This window comes from Felis catus, chromosome B1 (genome assembly GCF_018350175.1).
Source record: "Felis catus isolate Fca126 chromosome B1, F.catus_Fca126_mat1.0, whole genome shotgun sequence".
Classification (NCBI taxonomy): Eukaryota; Metazoa; Chordata; class Mammalia; order Carnivora; family Felidae; genus Felis; species Felis catus.
Window position 1 is genome coordinate 193,779,917 of NC_058371.1, and position 21,810 is coordinate 193,801,726.

General features: G+C 40.9%; 1 protein-coding gene across 4 annotated transcripts in view; it reads right to left on the bottom strand.

Annotated features, from left to right (window-relative positions):
- The window catches only part of C1QTNF7 (C1q and TNF related 7), a 109,920-nt gene that overhangs the window by 7,142 nt on the left and 80,968 nt on the right, over window positions 1–21,810 (bottom strand). For 3 of the 4 annotated variants that reach the window (XM_006931217.4, XM_003985524.6, XM_006931216.4), the window contains exon 2: window positions 2,928–3,173. In XM_006931217.4, the coding sequence (XP_006931279.1) occupies window positions 2,928–3,165 (238 nt within the window). In that variant the 5' untranslated portion in view covers window positions 3,166–3,173. Of the gene's footprint in view, window positions 1–2,927; window positions 3,174–10,797; window positions 12,135–21,810 lie in introns of those variants that run through there. The other variant, XM_003985525.5, reaches the window with a different exon arrangement.

The window sequence follows — 21,810 nt, forward strand, 5'->3', positions numbered from 1 at the left end:
AGCTCTGTATTTGTAATTTAAGGTAGAGAAATTGAGCAAAAATATGCTTGATTCTGCTTGTGCTTGGTTGGGATGGATGTGGTGGGGATGTTTACCAAGGGCACATGAAGGAGAAGACATTTGTGGTGTCATTAAAGGGGAAAGAAGAATCAAAGACTACTCGCCATGCTGTGCCCAGTTTCAGATGCATTAACAGCTTATCCCCAAAACACCAGGGCTCTGTTATTGTTGTTTGTAAATAAGGTGTGTTTTTCTTCATTGATCACAAAGGCATTCCTACCTTTCTTAGATGTTCTAAATCCTTATGTGTGTATGTGTGCATATTGGAGTTAAATAATCTCAGGTTCGCAAAGTCATTTTATTTCCAAATCTCAATTTTTCCATTGTAACACAATTATTGCTGATTATAATGGTTTCTAATAGGCTCATGATAAACATTAAATATTAAATGTAAAATTCCCGACGTAGTAAGTTCTTAATAAATGGCTATGATAATGATGATGATGATGAATATTGTAATTATATGTTTCTATATTGGCCTCCCACACCCAAATGTTTATCAAGGCAATGTCTTATTCATGTTTGTGTTCTTCTTGTCTAGAACAGTAATATCAACCAGGGACAATTTTACACTGCCCACCAAGGGATAGTTGGCAATGTCTGGAGACATTTTTGTTGTCACAGTTGGTGGGGGTGCCACTGGCAGCTAGTTGGATGCTGCTAAATGTCCTCTAATGCATAGGATATCCATCCCACAGTAAATAATTATTTGGCCTGAAATATCATTAGGATAGAGGTTGAAAAACACTGGTCTGGAATAATACTGGATAACAACAGGTACACAAGAAGCTTGTTGAAGGACAATGCTTGGGTGTACCCATGAATACGGAGGTGTAGCTGACCTCATATGGTTAACCTTGTAATAATTATGAACATTCAATTTAATCTGAATGCATATCCACATACTTTTATATTTAAAAAATCTTTTTTTACATTTATTTATTTTTGAGAGACAGAGCACAAGTGGGGGAGGGGCAGAGAGAGAAGGAGACGCAGAATTGGAAGCAGGCTCCAGGCTCTGAGTGGTCAGCACCGAGCCCAACGCGGGGCTCAAACTCACGAACCGTGATATCATGACCTGAGCCGAAGTCGGATGCCCAACTGAGTGAGCCGCCCAGGCGCCCCTCTACATACTTATATTTTTAAAGATTTTATTTTTTAAGTAATCTTTACACTCAATGTGGGGCTCAAACTCACAACCCTGAGATCAAGAGTCTCACGCTCCACCAAGTGAGCCAGCCAGGCACCTCTCCACATGTGTATTTTTAAATGATATCAGAACTACTTAATGAAACTGAGCACCCATTTCGAGTTTATTACATGAGTTTGGATATTCAGCAAGTTAGCTATGACTCATGTTTGCAGATCACTGTGTGATATGTAATAAGAACTAACATTTACTGAGTGTTTACCAGATGGCAGTTACCCTACTGAGTGTTTTCCGTGTATTATTGTATTATTAACTGTCACAATCACCCTTACTACTCCCAATCTACAAATGAGGAAACTGAGGCTTCAAGCGGTTGTTGGTCCACGGATACTAAGTTAGTAATTGAAGGAGCTGAGATCTAAGCCTCAATCAGACTGACTCCAATACATGCTTGTGGAAGCACTACATTATTGCTTCCAGACACAGTAAAGAAACTAAAAGGGTTGATCATATGTAGCGACGGTCCTGTTATTATTACAGGCTTTCAAGGCTATTCGTGATCATGACACAGCGGTAAGTTGTAGTCATAGGTGTCACCATAGATTAAGATGTAAGCTCCAAATTAAAGGTTCTTTATCTGATGTTGAACCTTTACCTAAAGGTTTTTAATCTAATATTGAACAATATTCACACAATCAGTAGCTACTGATTTTCCAAGTATTTTCTGCAGGACAAATTCAGAAATGAATTATTATCCAGTAACTTGCATGTATATTATGCTGCTATTTCACGTAACACCAGTAAATCAGGGGCAATGACTAGATAGAGACATGTTTCTTAGACTAATTGACTTTTCTCTTCCTGTCTTTTGTCCTAGCCTTTACACTCGGAAACTTCTTTTTAAAGATTGATGCCAAATCGCTTCCTCTTTTAGAGTTAACCCAGCTTCTCTAGAATTTCAATTCGGTTTACTCTGAAGGATTGCAGAGTCTGGCAATCTTCCTGGGCCAATTTATTTGTGGGGGGGGGGAAAAAGTAAACATTCCTGAAGTAGTAGGGAGCAATTGTGTCGCTGTTAAGAGTGATACGAATGTACTTTTCTAGCTGGGACAGGACAGGAGGGAAAGAGATGAGCTACGAAAGGTGGGCTAAACAGTGCTATCGCCATTTCATCTGTGAAAAATAAAATCTAGAAGTCCTTTATGCAGCTTTGCTCAGGATATTTAGTACAGGTCAGGATGGCATCTGTGCTTTTGGCTCCTAATTCCTGCCTCTGCTTCGTCTGTCCATTTCTCTTCCTTGTCCATCTGTCTATCCATCCATGCCCTCGCACATCCAGCCATTGCCTGCTAGCTATAACAGCCCCGTGGCCACGGGCATCATCAGTGTTTGAGTCCAGCTCTGCCGGTCACTAGCAGTGAACTTCCGTCTTCAGTAATTAATTTAACCATGTTATTGCTCTGTGTTCTCATCTGTAAAATGGGATAACCGAAAGAGTGGTCATTGCCATAAAATAAGGTGTAGGTAAAGAGTTCAGAGCGGTATCTAAAGCATAGTAAGGGCTCAACACATTATTATGATTAAGGAAGGTGAAATAGAGAAGGGATTTCAGGAGCAATTCCCATTAGAAAAGGCAACAGAGAAGGGAAGCGGTTTAAGGCGGGGGAGGGTGGGTGGGTGAACGAGGGGTGTTTCATGGCACTTCATCGTTCATTACCTGCAGCCCCCTTTTCACCTTTCTCTCCTTTCCTGCCGTCTCTACCATCTCGTCCTGGAAGGCCGATCCGACCATGGGGCCCCGGGGAACCATTCGCTCCAGGGGGTCCCGGAGGTCCAGGTAAGCCAGGGATGCTACAGATATATCTTGGGGAGTAGCTCTCTCCTTTGAACTGATTACCCCGAGGCTGTCCACTGGCACAAATGGCAACACTTGTAACATAGAGCAAGATAAACATCTTTGGCTCTGGAAAAGAAACACAGGGACATAAATCCACCCTCTCAGGTGGTAGTTTTGGCATAAATGAACATGAGGGCGGGCATTGGCAACCGCGTACTTCAGCGCTCGCCTCTCCACGCGTGTATAAAACCTCAGTCACCTCTCGTAATTCCGTTGGAAACTGTTAACACGTTACTGATAGAGGGTTCTCAGTGTCCCACACAAGGGTTGGTGGAGATGAAGGGTTAAAAAAAATTCAAAATAAAGCCACTTGTTGCATTTTTTTTTTCCTGTAGGCTCGATGATGGACTTTGAAAAATGATGGTTTCTTCTTGCAGAAATAATGCATTATTTTTAGAAAATTAGAAATGCAAACGAATAAGATAAACATCAACGATATTCCCACCACTAGAGATAATTATTCTTTACATTTTGATACAGACACCCTTCCGGTCTTTCTGTCTATGCTGTGGAGGAAAATGATGTTATGCCCCTCCTGTATGTCTCCAACTTTTTTTTCCCTTTACAATACATCATGAACATCCTCCCATGTCAAAAATTATTCTTAACATTAAAAAAATGTTGCATTTTCTGTACTATTCTTTGTGTACACAATTCTCCATTGTAGATATTTCCTTCCAGTTTTCTGCCAATATAAACACGATGCTAGGCATCCTTATATCTAGTCTTGGCATGCATCCATGGTCATTTTCTTAGAATTTGTGGGTTTTTTTAAGCAGGAGAAAAGAAGTGGCATTTTCAGGAAAACCATGTTTTTCACTTGATAATCATGTGTAAAACCAATTAGTGTTAATTGGAGTACTGTGCATGTCCTAAGGGGGGGGGGGGCTCAAACTTTAATTTAAAATCTGCAGAATACAATGCCCTGGTGAACCATTAAGCTGTTAGCACCAGGGCTCAATTAAAGAGCTGAGTGAAATTAAACCATGCATGGTGTCACATGTGCCTAGGGAGGCAGACAACAGGTCTCTTTAGTTGTGGTCTAATAGGACTTGGTTTTTCCCTCCACAAACAGGATCCTGAGAATGACGGATCGTTTATTAGCATGACGTTTGGCATATAAACTGAGGGGTGGGCCATATGGGCTGGGACACCTGACTTTCTAGGCTAAACGGTCCCTAGGATTAGCAGCTTCTTGGATGGGAGAATGTATGCACGTGGTTTTAGGGCAGTGCAAATGAATAGTTTTGGGGTAGTTAGACCTGTGCTTTAATAAGAAATCTCAATATCGCTTGACGTATATGCCTGGCATATACCTGCCCAAAGGAAATAATCATGAAATGTAAAAAAAGCAATCGGATGGGGCTTCCTTGCTTTCTTACAGCCACATCAGAAAATTAACCAGGCGCACTGTACCAGTTTTATGATACCCATGGGGAAATTGCAACATCTTGGAATTAGACCTAGAAATTTGCCAGAGCATAGGAATGACAAATTGAGAAAAACACAGCGTGCACATGTGATTCAAAATAAGTCTATTCCTAGAAATCTTATTAGTGAGAAACTGAAGCAACTTACCCAGATATAGGCCCTGTATCCTTCACCAAATCTCCACGTCACCAGTGTCTCTCCCCACCGTTCTCCCTCCCCCACATCCAGGAGAACATTTTTGCTGTGCACAGTCTGCTTATAATAGAGCACAAATTCAACATTACTGATTCCATTGCTCAACTGGGATGAAGGCACTTTCTGAAAAGCCCGGTGGATCTGATAAAGATACCAGCCTTTTCAAAGGTGTCCCAGATGATAGAAAATGAAAGAACATTCTATCCATACCGCTGCCACAGTTAAAACAAAACTGTGATGATGAAATTGCTAGCTTTTTTTTGTGTAAAAAATGGATGAGAGGAGGCTTTGAGAGAGAATTTGAAAGAATAGAACATGTTCATAGGAGATACTCATAAAAGTTTAAATGTTTAAATGTTTAAAGAGACATGGAATGGCATCCTATAGCTGAGACCAGGACTTGGTTCTAAGAGGAACTTGAAATTACTTGGAGAGAAGGCGCTGTGGGCAGTGGCTTCTCAGACATTATGATGGAGAAGCTGAAAACACAAACATGCCAATAGTCAGGGATCAGTCTACAAAGAAGCTTGGGGTAAGGGTCCAGGTTATGGTGAATATAAGAAGCAGAAATTCTAAACACGTGCTTGGAAGAAAGGATATTAATATTTCCAATAGCCAGGCAAAAAGGTGCTCAAAGGAGGTAAAAACTTAATACAATTGAAACAGACGCATTCATTGAACAAATGGTTTGCCTTTCATTGACAAATGCATTAGAATATTGTCTGTATGATAGTCTAAATGCTGGAAGCATCCCCAATTAGAAGTTTTGAAAGGCTCTCAAAATGATTATCCATTAAGAGTCCTCATCAGAATTGAGGAACAATGTGTTGTGCTGCCTGACACATAATGACAAAGTGGTGGTAACTGGCCATTTGAGTCTCGGGACTCAGTTTATTAGGACGACAAAGGGGTGTGGGTTATAATAGAAAACTACAGTGGCATCACCCTGCCATGTTTCCTCAGTTTACTTAAGAGCCAAAAGTCTCATGGTACATGGTTCAAGAGTCTACTGGATTGGGCACCCACCCTCCTTACTTCCCTAACTTCATCCTCCGCTACTCTCTCTCCCTCTCTCCAGCTCCAGTCTCTCAGGATGCCTTGGTGTCTCCCAAAGACACCAGGAATGTTCTGCCTTAGGGCCTTCATGCTGTCTCTTCCCTCTGTCTTCTCTTCCCCAAGATGTCTACATGTCTCACTCACTCATCTCCCTCTTTGAGTCTTTGCTCAAATGCCAACCTCTCCCTGAAGCCAATTCTTACACTGTATTTAACATTGCCATCTGCCATCTGCCATCTGCCATCTCATACCTCCACCCCCCTCATTCTGCTCTATTGTTTTCTATTCTTTGTACCCACCATCTTCTAACTCACTAGATTATTATTACCTTTATTATTATTTAAAAATATGGTATATCTCCATCTCATGGAACGTAAGGGATGAGGGCATACAGCAAGGATCTTTGTCTTAGTCATTGATTTCTACAACCATCTAGAACAGTGTTTGGCATAAAAAACTCATGCTGTGGACAGAGAAGTTTTTTTTTTTTGTTTTTTTTTGTTTTTTTTTGGCGGGGTGAAGTATGTGTTTTATGAAAAACTAAATGAAAAACATGGGAGAATGGAATATGAGAATATTTTAAGGGAAAGAGAAAAAAGAACTTAAATATTCAAGGGGTCTGTGGGTCCCTCTCACAGTGTTTAAAAATACAAACCAAAGACTTCAGTTGTTTCAATTTTGCATAGTCTAAGTATTTAGAAATATTTTAAATAATTACCTTTTTTTTTGGTACAGATAGAACATGCACATTTATAAAATTAAAAAAGGGTATGCAATGAGAAGTAAATCTCTCCCTTCCTCCCAGTCTTCCAGACATGCAGTCCTCCTCTCTAGAGGCAATCATTGTTGCTGGTTTCTTGTGTGTCTTCTTCTCCACTTTGGCAAAAAATATGCAACTTTCTGTATCTTGCTTTTTCAGGTAGCTAAGAGATTTTCTGTTATCAGTAGGTAGAGTTGCCTCATCCTTTTTTTAGTGACTATAGAATATCCACTATATGGTTGTGTTACATTTAACCAGTCTCCTACTGATGGATATTTGGGATATTTTCATTGTTGTATAAGCAACAGTACAATAAGTCACTGTGTGTGTGTGTGTGTGTGTGTGTGTGTGTGTGTGTACATAGTTTATGATATGAGCAGAAAATAGCTTCCCCCAGTTTGCCTTTGTATTTTGTTCATGAATTTTAAAAAATTTTTATTATAAAAACATTTTTGAAGTTCAATTTATTCCATTTAAAAGGCCTTCCTCACTCCACGATACTAAAAAAAAAATTCTCCCACTTTCAGTTTCTTTGTTGTTTCATTTGTTCACATTTAATCTTTGACCCATTAGAATGTTTCTGATAAAAAGTGTGAGGTAGGGATCCAGCTGTATATTTTCAGCACCTTATATTGAATAATCTATCCTTTGCCCACTGTCCCACTGGGTTGCAGTGGATTTGGTTATTTTGGCTGGGACTGCACTATGCGGGTCATGGTTTTATAAACATTATAATATGTTTTAACAGATTTATTGAGATTTAATTTACACACCATAAATTGGACCAATTTAAAGTACACAACTCAATGTATACTATACTCCAATTTTAGATCATTTTCAAAACTACAAAAAGAAACCTCACACACATTTGCAGTCATGCCTCATACAAAGTATTTTGAAGAATTACATCAAATATGCAAATTTATGTAGAATATGTGCTAAAATGTATTTTTTTCCCACATCACGCTCTTTTGGAGTGAGAAAATCAAAGCTCTGGAAATATTGTTAATCTTGTGCAGATCTGTCTTGGGATGATAATGTATCCTATTTTTCTGTAGGGATTATAAAGTAACAGGTTTTCAGTTTTTGAAACTTATATTTACTTTACGGTACTATAGATTTCACACTCTTTATGTCAAAAATGTGTTTTGAATGTGTAAGGCAGGAATGTAGCATGTAGTGTTTTGTAAGATTTTTAGTGATAGAACCCTTTGTTCTTGCTAAACTCATCATGAAAGTACTTGGAGAAACACTGAATAAATCACTGCAAAAATTGAACTTTTAGAAAATGTGTCCACTGGTTGAGATCTCTTTGTAAATAGCATGTTTTTACTTATTAAAAAAACCCATGTATATACAGTCAACTAATATTTGAAAAGGAAGCCAAGAATACTTTCTGGGGAAAGAATAGTCTCTTCAGTAAAATGGTGTTGGGCAGCTGTGTATTTGTATGCAGAAGAATGAAATTGGATCACTAGTTTATACCACTCAAAAAATCAACTAAAAATGGATTAAAGACTTAAATATAAGACTTGAAACTGGAAAACCTCTAGAAGAGAACACAGAAAAAAAGATCCTTGGCAGTGGTCTCCCACCTCTGCGTATATATCCAAAAGAAAAGAAGATAGGATATCAAAGCGCTATCTGTATTCCCACATTCATTGCAGCATTATTCACAATAATCCAGACATGGAAGCAACCTAAATATCCACTGGCAAATGAATGATAAAGAAAATGTGGTATATATACAATGAAATATTATTCAGCCATAAAGAGAAGGAAATCCTGTCACTTGTGACATCACGGATGAACTTTGAAAGCAATATACTAGGTGAAAGAAGTCAGAGAAAGACAAACACCGTATGATCTAACTTATATGTGGAATCTAAAACACTGAACTCATAGAAACAGAGAGTGGAATGGTGGTTGCCCAGGGCCGGAGGGTGGGGAAAATGGGGAGATGGTGGTCAAAAAATACAAACTTTCAGTCACAAGCTGAATAAGTTTTGGGGATCTAATGTGCAGCATGGTGTCTGTAGTTAATAATACTCTCTTGCATGCTTGAAAGTCGCTAAAAGAAGAGATGTTACTGCATGTTCTTAGTGCACACGAAAAATGATAATCATGTGTGGTGATGGATGTGTTAACTAACTTATTGCCATAATCATTTCACAATACATATATGTATCAAACTTTTACACTGCATACCTTAAACTTACACAATGTTATATGTCAATTATATCTCAGTAAACCTGGAAAAAACATACTTGGTAGAATGTAAAATGGCGCAACAGCTGTGCAAAACGGTAAGTTAATTCCTCAAAAAACTTAACCTAGAATTATCATATGATCCAGCAATTCCACTTCTGGGTATATACGTAAAGGCATTGAAAGCAGAGACTCAGATATTTGCACACCCATTCTCATCACAGCATTATTCATAACAGCAAAAAGGTGAATTAGCGGATGAATGGATAAACACAATATAGTACCTACATACAATGGAATCTTATTCGACCATTAAAAGGGAATTTTGACCCATTCTACAACATGGAGGAATCTTGAAAACTTTACGTTAAGTGAAATAAGCCGGTCACAAAAGGACAAACATTGCATGATTTTACCTACATGACGTATCTGGAATAGTCAAAACTGTAGACATGGAAGGTCAAATGGTGCTTGCCAGCAGCTGGAGAGTGGGGTGGGGGTTAATATTTAATGAGTTCAAAGTCTCAAAAAGTTCTGGAGATAGATGATGGTGTGATGGTTGTACAGCAGTGTAAGCATCCTTGCTGCCACAGAGCTGTATACTTAAAAATTGTAAGTTTTATGTTACGTATATTTTACCATAACAGAAAAAACACTAAGTGAAAAAAAAAAAACCCAGATGAGTTGGAATGCAGGGAACATACTAGCATTTTTATTACTGTGCTGTGTTTTATTTATTTATTTATTTATTTATTTATTTATGTTTTTTTTTTTTTTTTTTTTTTTTTTGAGAGAGAGAGAGAGAAAGAGAGCATGAAGAGGAGAGGGGCAGAGAGAAAGGAGAGAGAGAATCCCAAGCAGGTTCCATGCCATTAGTGCAAAGCCTGACGTGGGGCTTGAGCTCATGAACTGTGAGATCATGACTCGAGCCAAAATCAAGAGTCAGACACTTGACCAACCGAGCCACCCAGGCCCCCTGTGCTGGGTGTTTTAAAACAGCATTTACTTCATCCCTAAACCACTCGTATGCAGTAGGTGATATTATCTCGATTCTACAAACAAGATAATTGAGACTCTGAGGGCCCAAGTCCACACAGCCATAAAAATGGCACAGGCAGGATTTGAACTGAGCTCTTCCTGTCTCCAAACACTCGAGATTTCCCCCATATCATGGGAGGGAAACTGTCACATTACTTCATGACAAAGGGCTGACTCGATTACTAGTTTGACTTGAGAATGTATTTTGCCTGGAAGTCATTAGGGAAAAGATAGGTAACCAGGCGTGGCCAAAACGTGACATATCCTTGGCCCCCAGATGAAGACATTTCGCAATAGTAGGTTTTATCCTTCCCTAGCTGCCCTAGGAGTGACCCTAGGAGTGAGCAAGACAGGGTAGAGCACTTAGGTGTTCATATACCAGAAGCTTCTGTTATGTTGGTTCCTCATCTCTGTCTTTGGGGCTCCAGTTTTCCTCCTCAGAAGTGCCTCTCCTGTTAGCCATGGAAAACCTTCCCTTCTCCTGTCACTACGCGGCGTGCAGCACCTCATAACTACGCTGTGTTAGGACTGTCTATCTCCTTGCTTTTTCTCCACCGAAATATAAACTCTGTATCGCTAACATTTAGGACCAAGACTGGAGAGGCTCAGTGAAGGCTGAATGAAGAAAGCATGTATTCCTCAACATTTAGTTATATCAACAGCTCATGATTGATAAAGCTTCGACTGCTTTATGTAAAGTGCTATGATAGCATAAGAGTAAAATATTCTGAGAGCTGGCAAAGATTTTGTAGCCTACAGAGCAATGTTAAGTCCGTATCATCTTTCCAAAGGACCCCCTTGTGGTCGATTGGACAGGTAACTTGTCTATGGCCACAAAATGACTGTCAGACCAGAGATTTGAACTCAGGTCTTCAGTTTCATGGATTTTTCTTACAGAGCTGTCTGTTTAACAAACTCCAAAGCTACCATCATGAAATGGGCCACTGCATCTACATTTGCCAAAGTTCTAAAAAAAAAAAAAAAAAAAAAGAAACACCATACCTTTCTCTGGGTTGGTGGCTTGCTCCAGGATTCTAAATCCACAAGAGACTGAGGATCTTTCATGAGAGCTTCAGCGAAAAACTTGCTTTGGTACCAGACAGAAAAAGAGATCCAAGTTCTCAGAGGTTTCCAAATAGTTGTGCTAAAAATAATTTTCTCCTTTAGTCCCAAAAAGCCAGAGGTCCTGGAAGTCATTCATGGGGTGAGGCTCAATCAGGGGCTGGTCAAAATTACTGTTTTGTTTGAGATAAACCTGAAGCTCCTGCTTTCTTTGACTGGTGAGTTTAGAGGTGTCTCCACCTCTGTATGTCGTGGCCTCTTTTGCAGATTTGTTTACTTAAGTTTTTCCCTCTTAATTTGTTTTCCACTGAGTGGAAGTTTCAGGAAAAAAATTACTCACTGACTGGAAATTAGTTGTTAACTTAGAGAAGAGAGTCATTTCCTAGTTGAGAATTTTCAAGGTAGAATCCTCAAATTCTGGAAATTGGGTGGTGTCTTGTGGACTAAACAGGGAGAGGTGGCAAATGTTCCTGGTCAACGTGGCAGGAAAAGGGCCCCGCATCCTATGTGCTCCAAAATGGAAGAGGGTTATGAGCACTGCACTGATCTTTTCTTTGTTTTCTGCTGAATGGATAAATGATTGGGTATTTTTAGAAGACTGATATGTCTTTGTTACTATAGAGAATTGATCGTAACAACTCAAAAAGCAGAATGGTTCTCCAAAGCCTGTGACTGCTCATCTTTGGTGTAATCAGTTTCTTTGTTTCCTTCTGATACATACTTCTTACATCTCCTTAGCAACAGCAATATATAATTCATGACATCATTTATGGAAATTCAGTGTCAGAAAAATCTTGTTTTTATCCTGCTTTCCCCACCATTCTTCTCAAGCCATTGAGAACGCTAATTGGAAGAAGTATTTTCAAAGTTATCAAAGTGAACACTGATGCTAAGTTTGACCAAGAAGATGGATGTGATCCCCATCTTGATGATCTTCATTTTACCCTAGCTGTCCACCCTCCCATCTGGAGGAAAATGGTCTTTTGGATTTGTTGGCTGTCCAAAATATGAATGCTATCATAGGGTAGTAAAAACCATGCCTTGGGCACAGAAGCGAGACAGTTATTTTCTGCCTAATTAGAGTAGGGTTTTTAAAAATTGGTCAATTTTGCATACAGCATTGTGTAAGTTTAAGGTGTATGGTGTTCTTTGGTATACTTAAATATTGTAATATGGTTGTTATCAAATTATATCATTATAGTACAATAATATTATCTATATTCATCAAATTGTGCCTTAGAGCTCTAAGGTTTATTAACCACTCGTTACAAGTTAGTACCCTTAACACCATCAGATTTTATCCCCTTCCTTCCCTGATTACCATCATTTTATCGAGTATGGTCTTAATCAGATGGAGTCCCTGAGTCTGTCTTCTCCTCCTCAAAATAAAATGGCATCCTTCATTATTTCTAAGCTTTCTCACAGTTCTTAATATCCCCTAACAGTGTGTTGTGGCTGATGAGATGGAATTTGTAAAAAATGCCACTTCTATACATATGGGTAGAGATACAAGTACAGTTAAGGAGACAGTTACTGAGAGAAGTCACTCAAGTGACTCTTTTAGTGCTGTGCATACAAGGAGGTACTTGACAGTAGCTCGATGAAGGCTTTTTCCTCTTAGGAATTTTTGGCTGGACAGGTGTTGAGATTATTTGCTTAAAGCATCCATGGTCTTCTGGAAGGAAGGAACCAAGGGTCCAGTTCCTCTCCATGAACTTCTTCAGGGAAGTTAGTCACGGACTACAGGGTTGGCCTGGTCCAAATCCTGTCATCCAGAAAGGACACCCCAAGAAAGGACACGGTGGATTACAGAATGGAGTTGACCAGGAGGTAAGTGGGAATCTGGGCCAAAAGGTCTAAAGGATTTCGGGGTGGCGGCTCTGGTACAGTGTATGAATGAGACTGTGAATTGGTCTGCTTTCAGTCATTCTGTCAGAGCAGATATCATTTGGGGGATAGTGGTTAAACACATAGTGGTGAATTAAAAGGATCATTACACTGAAACTTAGGAAGGGGGTACTATTAGGGTCAGCAACAGTATCTCCCACAAATGGACAAGCATCTACTGGAATGTGCGTGACTAGGGTTCAACAATGTCACAAATTGGTGACAGCTAAATCAACGGTGGGGGGATGGGGCGGACAATTAAAGGTTTTGTTTTGTACATCTTCCTTGGAAGTAGGTTGGAAGTTGGGATGACCACTTTTGAAGCAAGCAAGCCCCTAGAATTCTTAGGTTGCTCATGGAGGGGAGTATTTAGGTCTTGAGTAGTCCATGTGCTAATAAAAGTAAATGGGATCCTAGTAATTCATTGAAATAAAACCGTATGACCGTATTGAAAAACCGCATGACCGTATTGAACTTGAACAGGCAAAGCAGGTCCCTGGGACTAAATGCTTCCATTAGCTCAGTACCAATATAATGTCACACCATAACACTTTTATGTGTAAGATGGCCTTGACTATCTGACTTGAAGGAATCTCCCCACTTCTGACACTGAAGTGTTCTAAGAGGCTGAACTAGAATATCAGTCCTTACAAGCTTAATTTCAGGTGTTTCAGCCGTTTGATGTGTTAATTTATTTATATAAAGTAATGACTTCTTAAAGGGCTTTTCTCACTCATTCTATGAAATAGCACAATCTATTAAAGAACTTAGAAGTGGTTTGTTGACTTCCAAAACAGACAGATGTATTTTTGTGTTACTGCCTTCCCTTGGCCAACTGTTGATACAATTTATGGGCATTTATATTCTCTTTCCTGTGTCATTTGCAACTTCCTTAATTTTTCTTTAATATTTGATGATAAAGTTTCTTGTATTATTGAGGTATCATGCATTTTTCTGTTTTGCAATATTAGATTTTTAAAATTATTTTTCATCTCAGATAACTCCTTATTAACTGTATCTTCTCGGACATCTTTCCAGAGAGAACTAGCCTTTGAAATTTTCTCCTAGAGCATTCAGAGCTCTGATGGGGCTACAGCTTGTTAGTGACTATTTCAATCAGTTTTTCTGATGCTTATTTTAGAGACAATGGTGAAAGCGATGGGTAAAATAATATGCTGAAGCTTATTTCATTAGCTTAGAGTAAAAAAAATCATATTCAGTTTTTTCCTGTCAGTCATTCCAAGGCCAAGGTCTTCCTCTGCCTTGCCTACACAGAGAAGTTTTTCCTCTCAGCTTGTGCTTTTGTTTTCCTGTATCCTTGCTCACTTTTCAACTGAAGTCTGTTCAATCTAGACCAATCCAATCAATATCCACAGAGCATCTAACAATGTGTTGGTTCAGATCTCAAAGAAAGGGTTCAAGTTTGTAGTTTTGCCAATTTCCTCGGTGTATAAACACTCCCACAGTGAGGGTGCATATATTTTTCTGAATTAGCATTTTCATATTCTTTGGTTAGATACCCAGTGGTGGAATGATGGGATCATGTGGTATTTTTAGTTTTTTTAAGAACCTCTATACTGTTTTCCACAGTGGCTTAACCAGTTCACATTTTTACCGACAATGAACGAGGGTTCCTTTTTCTCCAAATCCTTGCCAACACTTGTTACTTCCTGTCTTTTTGATGTTAGCCATTCTGACAGGTACAAGGTGGTATCTCATTATGGTTTTGATTTGCATTTCCTTGATGATTAGTGATTTAAAACAACAACAACAACAACAACAACAACAACAAAACAACAAACTTCCCATCATGGCCTATTTCAAGCCACCAACGTGACCTTGACTAAATGCAACGTTGGGAAGATATTTGCAGAACTGGCTATTTTGTTAGGTACTAGAATTATTAAAAAAAAGTTCTAGCTGATATATAACGAGCACTTACAGACTAAGACATTACATCAATACTTCTTTTAATCTTCATGGTAACCTCTTGAGGTGAATAATTTCATCCTCCTCCTTTTATAGATGAAGAATGTAGGCAGTCTAATCCACAGTTGGCTCACCCAACCACATTGCACCATATACCTCCCTGGGTATTGCTAACTTTAGGTCAGGTTTCTGCATCCAAAGAGCTTTCAATCAGGTGGAATGACCATCTGACTCCTCTTCCCCAAAGCACTAGATTCTGTCCAGAATCTAATCTCTTTCTAGTCACAGTGCCTTGCTTATTTCATCTTCTCTGGCTTACAAGTTCCTGATAACCATGTCTTCCCCATGCCTCTTTCTTCCCCCGCTCACATTTTTCATCCTTATGCATTGCTTTGTCCAGAAAGTCTCCTTGATGCTCCAGAAAGTTTCCCTGATTCTCCCCATCAGGTACAGCCTCTCCTTCCCGGGAGCTCTCCTGGCACATTATTTAGATCTCTCTTATGCATCTTAGCTCATGGATTCTCAATGAGATCTATTGAATCAGCATACCAGCAGATCAGATCTAAGCATTTATATTTTTCAACAGCTCCATGAGTAATTCTGATGGATAGCCAGGTTTTGGGAATCTTTGCCTGGTCTTTTATTGTTCGAATGATGCTCTGTCTGTTAGTCCTTCTAAACCAGGGTGTTTTAATGATACAAATCTGGTCTTCTTCTTTCATATTGTTTTTCTATTCATTACCTCATCGCATATTTATTTAAAAAAAATTTTTTTAAACGTTTATTTTTGAGAGGCAGAAAGAGAGACAGAGCACGAGTGGGGGAGGGGCAGAGAGAGAGGGAGGCACAGAATCCGAAGCAGGCTCCGGGCTCTGAGCTGTCAGCACAGAGCCCAACACAGAGCTCAAACTCACAAACAGTGAGATCATGACCTGAGCTGAGGTCGGACGCTCAACCCACTGAGCCACCCAGGTGCCCCCGATTACCTCATCACATATTTATTGAGCTGTTACTATATGCTAAACATTGAATGCTTGGTCTTGGTATTCAAGGGAGAGTAAACACAGAGCCCTTATAGAGGAAAAGTCTACTGGAAAAGACAGACATTCATCAAATACTCACAGAACTATGTTTAACAGGATGACTTATCATCTTGGAGTTTCAGATGAGGACCCAAAGTAGGGAATAAATGGGCAATCGGTTCCCACACATCCACTTAAGACTTGCCAAAAATAGCTGGACCAGCATCCACTTTCAGTGCACATAAGAGAAAACTAGAAGTTCAAAAATGATTAATGGTTGAAGACAGCCTTCAAGGTAGGGAGATAATAGCTGATAAGGAAGTGCTGAGGAGCTCTCCCCTCCTTTCAGATGAGGGAGGTAAGAGAAGAGTGACACCAACTTTCCAACCAAGTGGCGAGGATCCCAAGGGATCACTGATAATGTGGAAGGTGCCTGCAAGAAAGAAGCTATTTATTCTCCAGTTGGATGTTTAGCTAAACTGTGAAACTGAAAGCTTTGCAGCTTTCGTGGGATCAGAGACATGTGATAAACAAGTTGTGGGGGAGCTTGGCCCACCCCTGGAGCTTGATGTCTTATGTGATCATAGAAACCAGAGAATTCTAGTTCTGTAAAGGCAGAAGGCCATCAGAGAAGAGAGCCAGTAGAGGGGTAGCCATTGGAGAGGCAAAGAGCCTCTCCTTGCCTTCTCAAGAGGCAGATGGTGCTGAGGATGCAGGTGGGGTTGGCCATTAGATGGGACCTTAAGCCAGGATAGAGTCCTCCTAGGGTGAGGAAGTCAGTAAGAAGCCAACAGCTACATACAGAACCTGAGGCTGGCACAGGGCAATGCAAAATACCAACCAAGGAGTGATTCATCCATTCAGGGAACTCTATACTATGGAGGTCTTTCAGAAAGCTTCTACCGGCCCTGGGAATATGTTCAAACAGAGAGAGCTGGCATTTGAAGACTTGGGGCACAGCCATGTGTGCCAGGAGAGAACCATGCAAATAGCACGTATTGAGTAATAATACTTTGTTTTTTTTTTTAATATGAAATTTATTGTCAAATTGGTTTCTACACAACACCCAGTGCTCATCCCAACAGGTGCCCTCCTCAATACCCATCACCCACCCTCCCCTCCCTCCCACCCCCCATCGACCCTCAGTTTGTTCTCAGTTTTTAAGAGCCTCTTATGCTTTGGCTCCCCCCTTCTCTAACTTTTTTTCCCCTTCCCCTCCCCGTGGTCTTCTGTTAAGTTTCTCAGGATTCACAGAAGAGTGAAAACATATGGTATCTGTCTTTCTCTATATGACTTATTTCACTTAGCATAACACTCTCCAGTTCCATCCATGTTGCTACAAAAGGCCATACTTCATTCTTTCTCATTGCCAAGTAGTATTCTATTGTGAATATAAACCACAATTTCTTTATCCATTCATCAGCTGATGGACATTTAGGCTCTTTCCATAGTTTGGCTATTGTTGAAAGTGCTGCTATAAACATTGGATTACAAGTGCCCCTATGCATCAGCACTCCTGTATCCCTCGGGTAAATTCCTAGCAGTGCTATTGCTGGGTCATGGGGGAGATCTATTTTTAATTTTTTGAGGAACCTCCACACTGTTTTCCAGAACGGCTGCACCAGTTTGCATTCCCACCAACAGTGCAACAGCGTTCCCGTTTCTCCACATCCCTGCCAGAATCTATAGTTTCCTATTTGTTCATTTTAGGCAGACTGACTGGCGTGAGGTGATATCTCAAAATACTTTGATCATGTTTTTCTAATTCTCTTACCCTGTGGTCTGACTCTAGGCATGTGTGAAGCAGAAGTAGGGGTAGGAGATGGAGGAAAAGCGGAAAACCCGTAGTATATCCTGAACTGAAGGCACAGAAAGGGAACAAACTGTGTTTTGGATGTGAGATGAAAGTTATTCTTTAGATTGGTCTTTTTAATATCTGAAAATGAGTCACAATTAAATAATGAAACTGGGTCATGTAACTGAAAGTGACCAGAAAGTTAATGAATTTGCCTGCAGTGACATGAAAGGACGGGGAAGAAAGATCCAAACACATTTGATTGGAAGAAGTGATGGGAGAAGTATGAAGTTGTCTTGGAATTATATCATATTAAGGACAGATGAGGTAATTTGATAAGTTCAGTAAACTCTGGAAACCATTCTGAAGGAAAGGTGAAGGGTGTTACAGGTGTGTTTAGCAGGAGACATAGCCGAGAGTATGGATCAGGGAGGGCATCTGACCTGGAATATGAAACAGGAGCAGACAATAGCCAGGAAGAGGGGTGAGAAAACACTTCCATGTGCAGGGATTGCCATGTGCAAAGGTCCTGGCGTAGAAGAAGGCCATTGAGAAAGAACAAAGGAGAGCATGAGCCTGGAAGGGGGATGGCTCTGCTGCCCATGGAAGGTTCTGGGCTTTGTCCTGGGGAGTGGTAGGAACCCTTGAAGGACTATGGGCAAGGTTTTATGGGTCAGGCTGTCAACTTTCCTTTAGCCCTGATAGGTTACAACAATCAGGATGGTATACATTAAGGAGATGCCTATTGGCACTTTCTGGGCTTCTCAAGGTGAGTTCAACAAGCCATAAAGACTCAGTGTAGTTTCTTTCTTTCTTTTCTTTTTTTTAAAGCTTATTTATTTATTTATTGAGAGAGAGAGAGAGAGAGAGAGAGAGAGAGAGAATCCCAAGCAGGCTCCACATTGTCAGCGCAGAGCCTGATGCAGGGCTTGAACACACAAACTGTAAGATCATGGCCTGAGCCGAAATCAAGTCAGATGCTCAACCGACTGAGCCACCCAGCTGCCAGTTCAGTGTGATTTATGAACTCAGTCTGCTTTCACTGTAGGGAAAGAAGTGTGCTCTTGTGAGAAAAGTAGTTTGCATGTTTAAAAATAAGGCAGTTCACTCACTCATTGAACGAACAAATGTTATTGACTCCTTCTGTGTGCCAGGTGCTGTCCCTGGCCCCGGGGGGATAGGAGTTGAAAGAGGAAGACAGGATCCTGATGTGCACGGAGCTCACATTCCAGCAAGAATTTCATGCCATCAGGGAAGGAAGAACCCCCAGAGGGCAACAGCCTGATTTTCCCATTTTATAGACCAGAAAACAGATGCAGGGAGAAGTGACTTGCCCAAAGGTCACAATAACACACGATGTTAGAACTTGCATTCCTGTATCACTTCCAGGAGTCACTCCTCACACAGCATGGCCTGTCATCAAGCCCTCATTCCTGACTTCACATGGAGGAGACACTGCAAAATTCTTTATATATATAAATATCCCTCATTGTGGATAAATTGAGAATTAACAAACAGTACTATCCCAGGCCATAATACTTGATCCCCCCTTATGTTCAAAATATCACTTCTTGTATTGTAAATCATAAGAAAATGTTTAAAAATTGCAGAAAATTTCATATACAATGAGGTCCCCTGCACCCAGCATCCCGCAGCAAGTTACGCAAGGGGAATAATATTGTGTCCCCGGTGTCCCCGTTCACTTAAGGTCCCTTCCCCCTCTCCCCCATTCCCTGCATTTTGTGTGTTATGAAGCAAACTCCACCCATCATATCATTTATTCCATAACTAGTTCAGAAAACCTAGCAATTTTTATCATCTTGGATAATAAGTGACAGAGCGATTGACACCCTGCAGCTCCATCGTCCCTTGAGGCCTCTTTAAGCAAAAAACGAGCATACTTTAGATAAGTCAAAAATGTCTGGAAAGCACTTTACTCACAGACTGCCATATTGTGCCGTGAAGTTCTGAAATATAATTTTATGGGGCTGTCAAGCTTCTTCAGCGAAGTTTTCAAAGTGCACGGGAAGCTCTCCCATGACTTGTTACAAAAATTCCAAGAAGAGGCGGGTTCATGGAAGGCCTGACCCTATGATGGTTTGGTGGGGGGGGAACCCTGGGATGGAAGACCACACACAGCACGTCCAGGATGAGTGGTGCTGGTGCTGGGTGCTCCAGTGTTCAGCTGTCACTAACACAACCTGTCAAACCGTCCTGAGATTGTTGAAGAGACACTAGAGAGCTGGTGCTGTTTTTAAAAGGTAATCTAAGAATGTCGGAATGTGAAGGCCAACGGGGTGATGAGTTGCTTTGGAGACTTAAGAGTCAACCGACCGGCGTAGAATGGGGTGCGTCTGCCCTGGAGCAGGTCTCTGCAAGGCTGGGCACAGAGGCTTCCACCCCCACTGTGGGGCAGTCGAACCAGAGGGGCTAGGGGGGAACTTGGGCATGACCTCCAGGTGGACAGCCCATCTCAGTGTGTTTGCTTCACTACCTCTATGCCTCTGGGCTAGGCGGGCTTCAATCTGCACACTTTCTTGAGACCTATCAGGCATGTGAGAGACGCTGTATCTTTGTGTGTGTGTGTATGTGTGTGTGTGTTCTTTTTAAAAACAACATTGAGATATGGTCCACATATGACATTATATTAGTTTCAGGTGCACAGCGTAGTGATGCAGTAGATGTACATGTTGTGAAGTGGTCACACAGTCTAGTTGGCATCCCTTACCACCCTTAGTTACAAATTATTTTTTTCACGTGCTGAGAACTTTTAAGATTTATTCTCTTCGCAACTTTTAGGTCTGCGAGGCAGTGTGCGCTCTAGTCACCATGCTGTACATGACACCCCTGGGACTTATTTATTTTATAACTGAAAGTTTGCACCCCTTGGCCTCCTACACCCATGCCACCCACCCAACCCTACTCCCAGCCTGGGAAACCACCAATCTGATGTCTATAGTAGGAGTTGTTGTTTTTTTTTTTTTTAATATTTATTTAATTTTGGAAGAGCACAAGTGAGGGAGGGGCAGCGAGAGGGGACAGAAGATCCAAAGTGGGCTCTGCGCAGATAGGCTGACAGCACAGAGCCTGATGTAGGGCTCGAACTCACCAACAGCAAGATCATGACCTGAGCCGAAGTCCAGCTCCACCAACTGAGCCACCAGGTGCCCCAGGTTTTGTTTTTGTTTTTAGATTCCACATGTAAGTGAGATCATATGGCACTTGTCTCTCTCCATCTGACTTATTTCACTTGACATCATGCCCATCCATGTTGTGGCAAAGGGCAGGATTTCCTTCTTTTTTATGGCTGAATAATTTTCCATTGTGTATACATACCACATTTTCTCTATCCATTCGTCCATCGATGGACACTTAAGGTTGTTTCTGAGATGCCGCATCTTTGAATGATGAAAAATAAAAAAATAGTTACCATTCATCAAGCGTTTATTGGGGTGAGGCACTGTCCTAAGCACTTTACATGTACTTCTTGTTTATTCTTTACCACGAGCCAGTGAGGTAGCTGCTTGGACTTCCTCATGGTGGGCAAGGGGAAGGAGGTTAGGGGAAGATTGTCTTTGCAGCCGTGGCGATGGCCATGGCTCACTAGCGTTGCTGGTAAGGGGCAGAGCTGGACTCCAAGACCCTTCTGTTCCCCACACCGACAGCCTCCAGTCAGGCAATGCCTGAAGCCTCCCATTTTTTTCTACTAGAAAGCTTTCCTGCCCCTCTGCCTTTCTTTGAATCTCTGCCAAAAAGCAAGTGATGGTGGCCGACTCCCTTGCTATAGCAAGTTCAGAGTACATAGTCTTTCCTTGCTCTCATCTGGTTAATCTTCACTTATTTCCACAATGTGGATGCCCATCATCTTTTGCTTTATTTCTCAATTTGTCTGGAGTTCTGGAAGGGAAGAGGGATCCCAGTAAATGTGAAAAGCCAATGCTTCCTTTTAACGGGTTTGCAATCTCCGAGGGGGATTCAGGCTTCTGTACGTGAGTTATGACTGATGCAGACTCAGGTATAAGAATACACACCTTATAATGTGCTCATATGGGGCAAGAGCCCTGTCTTACTCATCTTTGTGCTACCCCCACGCAGCCAAGGGCTAGAATGTAGAGGTGCAGTATATACTTATGGGTTAATGACTAATGCCAATTAGATGTCAGAGTATTCAATGCTGATTGGCTTCTGGAGGTAACCACTGACCGGTATGTTTCAACAGCCATGTGAGGAGCTCTCCTGTTCCCTGTCTCTCCCCCGACCTTTTGCAACAGTCTCTGACCTGCTCTCTCTGGCCTTGCAGTTTTGTGCCTTCACGTCCAA